Below are 4,967 nucleotides of genomic sequence, written 5' to 3' on the forward strand. Positions count from 1 at the left end.
AGCGCGAGGGCTGGGCAATAATGCGGGGGGCAGGGGGTGGGTAAGAAGATCTGGGTGAAAAAAGTGGGGTGCGGCAGGGAGCAGGATGAGCGAGGGGACACTGAGGAGGAAACTCGGGGTGCTGGGGCTGGGGAAACCGGGGTGGGGGTAGGAAGGAAACTGATCAGAAAAGGACCCAAGCCACGGGGGACCAGGGATTGGGGAGACAGAAGCGCGGCCTGAGGAGAGAAGGGGGGGCCGGCGGGGGGAACCCGAGGGAGAAGGGGCTGCCCTGAGGCTGGAGAACCGAGGAGCCCGCAGGGGCGGGGGAGCCCAGGGGGAGGGGCGGCCACTGCGGCCGGGGGCGCGGGGGTCGGAGGAGGGGGGAGCCGGGCGGAGACAGGGTGATCCCGGTGGTTTTTTAAATAAAATGGGAAGCAGGCCAACCGGTGAACTTGTCGGCATAACCCGGGACCGTGGGTGGTGGGGGTGTGGGGGGAGAGCAGGGAAAGGGGGTGCGGGCTGGGAGAGGCCAATGGGGAAAAGGAGGGCCTGTGTGATACTTCCAATAAAGACTAAAAGTAAACAAATAAATACAATGTCTAAAAAATGGGAACCAGGAAAAGAGCCCCGTGGCGAATGGGGGGACCGAGGTTAACGTGGGCGGTGCGGAGGGGGCCGCTGGCCTGAGAAAACGGGGCACAGACATGCGGGGGCAACGACGGAGAAGCTGCGGGGACCTGGGGGGACCCCGGGATGCGCCCCGCCCCCCACAAGGGAGAACAGGCAGAGCCCATGGGCTCAGAAGACGGGCTTGGCGTAGACCCTCATCCACGTCCACAGGGAGGCATGGGTGGGAACAGGCTCCCGGGGAGGAGGCTTCGGTAGGAAATGTGGGCTGGGTAGGAAGGACGTGCGTTTGGAATGGGGCAGCTTTGCTTGCAGTGCAGTGAAGAAGGGGGGTGTGGGGTGACCTAAGAGGAAAGGCCTAGGACAGGGTAAGGGACAGGAGCTGGGCAACCTCCAGCGGGAGGTGGGTGAGCCATCGGGGACTGCAGCCAGCGGAGCCCAGGACAAGCTCCAAAGCCATCAACAGCCAGGGGACCGGCGGACCGGAAGGCCCAGAGGAATTGTGTTGTCAGGGGTCCCTCGGTTCTGTGCTCTCCATGGGGACGTCCAGCCCTTTAGAAAACCTACAGTCTGCGCAAAAAGGGGCGCATGCAGGGAGGAGAGGATGGGAGCACACATTTCTCAGGGAGATTTTAGAAGGTGAGGGTGTCTCGGTAGGTTGAGAGGGTGGGTAGTGCCTACAAGCCATGGAAAAGAATAAAATGGCCACAGGACAATATTGTCACCTGCAGTGGGAAAGCTAGTAAAACATTGGGGGCGGTAAACCCATCTCCCCAAATCTTTCAGTTTACTAATCACGTCTCAATCAAGTACACTGAAGCTTTTATTTAAAAATAACTTTATTCCATAATCTTAAAAAAAATCCATTATAATCTCAGAATGAATTTCTCCCAACCCACCTCCCCGCATCAAATATTAAAATGTAAATAATGCAGAAGATCTGCTTATTTTTCTTTGCAGCAGATCCCGGCCAGCCCCATGGAGAGAAATACCGGTTGGCACTTATTGCATCATCGTAACTGTTACCCAGCAAGGAGGCTTTCCCAGGTGTCAGTGCATGGGCTGTGGAAAATTTCCATCCTGTGCTCTCCTGCTGCAGGAATCGGGCCTGTATGTGCTTGTGAGAACTGGAGCTAATATCAAAGCCGCAACATTGCAGGAGCCCGTTCCCCAATGTCCACCAGGTTCTGAGAAAAAGAAGTGTCCGTTGTGATAGCCCTGAAATGTTTATCTTCCTGGTTCTGATAAGATCTGGTGTCTGAGTTTACAACACATGCAGATAAGAATGCACGTACAGGGTGATGTGACCACACGGACTCTGCCACACAGAGTCTGTAACCATTGTCAACAGGCTTGTGGATGGGCCACTGACTTCTAGTGACCTGCTCAATTGGGGCTGGGTCATCTTAAAAGAAAAAAAATAGCCCCAATTCTTTAAAAATCCTTAAAACTTGACGACCCCCCAGGACCTGGGTTCTTAACTGACCCAGCCATATTAATGTGCACACAGGGCTCAGCTAGAAGTGAGCAGTCACCGCTCAGTTAGTCAGGGGTTTCTAGTGTTTGGCACCAAGATCTTGAAGCTCCCATTTGCTAGAGGAAAAACTCTGCCTCAAAGATTTGCTACCTACCAGGTACGTGTGCAAGAGAAGGGGAACTTGCAGAAACACCTCAGTGATCTTGAAAATCACCCCGTGTTCCCAGCTAGGGAATTGTTCCTGCAGTTGCTTTTCTTTTTAAAAAGTATTATTGCCTCTGCATAGTAGACACTTAGAGTCAGAAATGGGATTCATCGAAGATTCTGAAGCCCAGCTCCGTGTTCAGTAACTGCAGAAGCAACCTGTCTGTATCCTGCTCTGTAAATGACACCGGCTTGGACTGGGTAGGGTGGTGACATACACGAGGTACCACCAGCAAAGGACCCAGCCCAACGCGACTGCAGAGGTCACGGCTCTTCCTGAGGGGGGCACATGTGCAGCCAGCTCCTGGGCTCCCGTGCTCTGAGCTCGGGGCGGGGCTCCCTTCTAGGGACTTGCTTAGTTTAGTCCCTTCAGGAAAACAGGCCAACCCCCAGCATACCTGCAGGTAACCGGCGTCTCATTTTACCAGTCCCCGTCCGTTACTGGAGAAGGGAGGTTCTCCTTTAAGCTCTAGGTCTTGCCTATCAGAGCAGAATGTGCAACATTAAGAACGCAAATTCAAGTCAGATTTCCACACTTAGCACACACCCTTTGCACCTTTATAAGGCCCCTGACATTGAAAAGAGATTTGAGTGAAATCAGGGGGTGGGGGGAGGCGGGGGATAGCTCTAAACTATACAGGTTCTACTGAAGGCATCAGCAGCTTAAACCCATCATACGATGGTTTCATTAGAAACTTAGCATCGTTGGTCAGTGTATCTTCATAACATCATTAAAGAGAAGACGGAAACAAGCTCTCCATCCCCGGCCGGATGGGCTGGTCTGCCCAAGGAGTACCTCCCACCAGGTACTCCCTCACAAAGCACTTCTGCCTTCTCGCACATCCCAGCGGAAAGGCCGAAAGCTAACAGCGTCCTGTCAGAGGCTCTTGTATAAACACGAAGCTTTGCAAAATGTGAGGTTCTAATGAAAGGCACTTTCTCTTAGGAGCCCTAACTCTTGAAAATAATTCTATTTCCAGGGAGGCAAACATCGTCGGGAGAGCTCTGAGAAAGCCCTCGCCCGGAACCACGCCACAAAGAAGAATGGCGGGTCCAGGCAGGAGCTCGCAACTTACAGTTATGTTTTCCTTCCACCAGGGAAGGCAAGGGAGAAGAGAACGAACATCTCCTGAGCACCTCTTAGGCACGTTCACATCCCCGAGTCCTCACCATACCCCTGTCAGATAGGTGTGATTCCACCCATTTTATAGATGAGGACATTGAGGCCCAGGGGAGAGGGAAAGCAACCTGCCCAAGTCCATGAAGCAAGTGCCCAGACTCAATCCTGGGTGTTTCCAACTCCAAACGCCTGGCCCACACTGCCTCCCTCTGACCAGCATCAATCCCGACACCTCCTCAACTTTCCCAGTGAGCTGACCTTTACCTGGTTCCTTGGCTCAACTGGGCAGTGATCAAGGAAGTGCCCCTGTCCCCCCTTGCCATGCCCTTGTGCGCTGAGGGAAACTGGTTAGACTTCACGGGTGGCAAAGGGCACTGTGGCCAAGGGCCTCCTCCCACTCCTGCTCCCCCCAAATCAGCATCCGTCGACCTGGATAAAGCCAGGAGTCACAGCGCAAAGGGCACCTCGGATGCCAAAGGCAGCTTCCCCCCGCACATACTGCCTGTTCCCAACGCTTTGTAGCATCATTAGGAAAAGTTACAGCAAATCAAACCAGCTTTTTAAAAAAATGGGCGGAAAGACGTGTGTGTGTGTGTGTGTGTGTGCGCGCGCGTGTGTGCGTGTGTGCGTGCATGTGTGTGTGCGTGCGCACGCGCCTGCTGTGAGCCCCGTTTAAGCCCTCGGGCGGGGGTGCAAGTCAAGTCAAAGCAAAAGGAAAAGCTCATCTTCCAGGAGGCTCCCCGCGCTTCAGGCAGATCACGCAGGACAGCTCTCTTCTTCACACTGGCCTGTCTTCCTCGGGGACCGGCTCACTCTGCTGCTCACTGCTGTCGTCTGCGGGGAAAAGGAGACCAGGTTCGGGGTGATCTCAACAGAGGTGACCTGCCCCCAGCAGCCTTCCATCATCTTGATCTCTGGTCCTTTCCTGTGAGCCTCGGAACCGGATGTCCTGCAGGAGCAGGTGAGGCGGGCTGTGTGTTCCCTTCCCACCTGTCCTTCCCGCTCAACATTCTCTAGACGTGCTGGACACTGTCCATCCTTCCTCCCCGTGGCTCACGGACCCCCCTCACCTGGGACGCCCTCTCTCCTTCCAGCTCATTCAAACTGGACTAACCTGAGACTTGCCTCAGAGCCCACTTCTTCCATTAAGCTCCTCCTGACCAAGGAGCCCTCCGAGCTTTCTCCTGAGGCCCTGTGATTGGTAAGCAAATCGTTCATTGGGCGGTCAACCCAATTCCTCCTTGCGGCAGTGCCCCACTGCTCCCCCAGAGTGTTGGGTAAGTCTTGCCTATTTTCATGGTCCCCATGTTTTAATCTGTTTGCTCTGAACTGGTCTCACAAAGCTCCTGCCTGCAGAGAGTAGTGGCCTTTCTCGTCTATCCTCCTACAGGCCAATGCCATGCCTCGCCCAGAGCAGGCCGCTGGGAGACGTTTATCAGTTTAATTGTTGCATTGGTCGTTGATAATGGATTCTCAGGTTCCAGATTAAACTTTAACCGTCTTCTCCAGCCTTCAAAAAACCTAGTAGAGGCTTCCTCCCCACAGCTTAGCAGGAAT

At 54.2% G+C, this 4,967-nt stretch overlaps 1 protein-coding gene across 1 annotated transcript in view; it reads right to left on the bottom strand.

Moving 5' to 3' along the window:
* Positions 1 to 1,430: 1,430 nt before the first annotated feature.
* Positions 1,431 to 4,967, bottom strand: part of VSIG10 (V-set and immunoglobulin domain containing 10) — a 26,940-nt gene continuing 23,403 nt past the window's right edge. The window contains exon 10 of the mRNA XM_006754138.2: positions 1,431 to 4,244. Within this exon, the coding sequence (XP_006754201.1) occupies positions 4,189 to 4,244 (56 nt within the window). The 3' untranslated portion in view covers positions 1,431 to 4,188. The remainder of the gene's footprint in view (positions 4,245 to 4,967) is intronic.

This window comes from Myotis davidii, unplaced genomic scaffold, assembly GCF_000327345.1.
Source record: "Myotis davidii unplaced genomic scaffold, ASM32734v1 scaffold1330, whole genome shotgun sequence".
Classification (NCBI taxonomy): Eukaryota; Metazoa; Chordata; class Mammalia; order Chiroptera; family Vespertilionidae; genus Myotis; species Myotis davidii.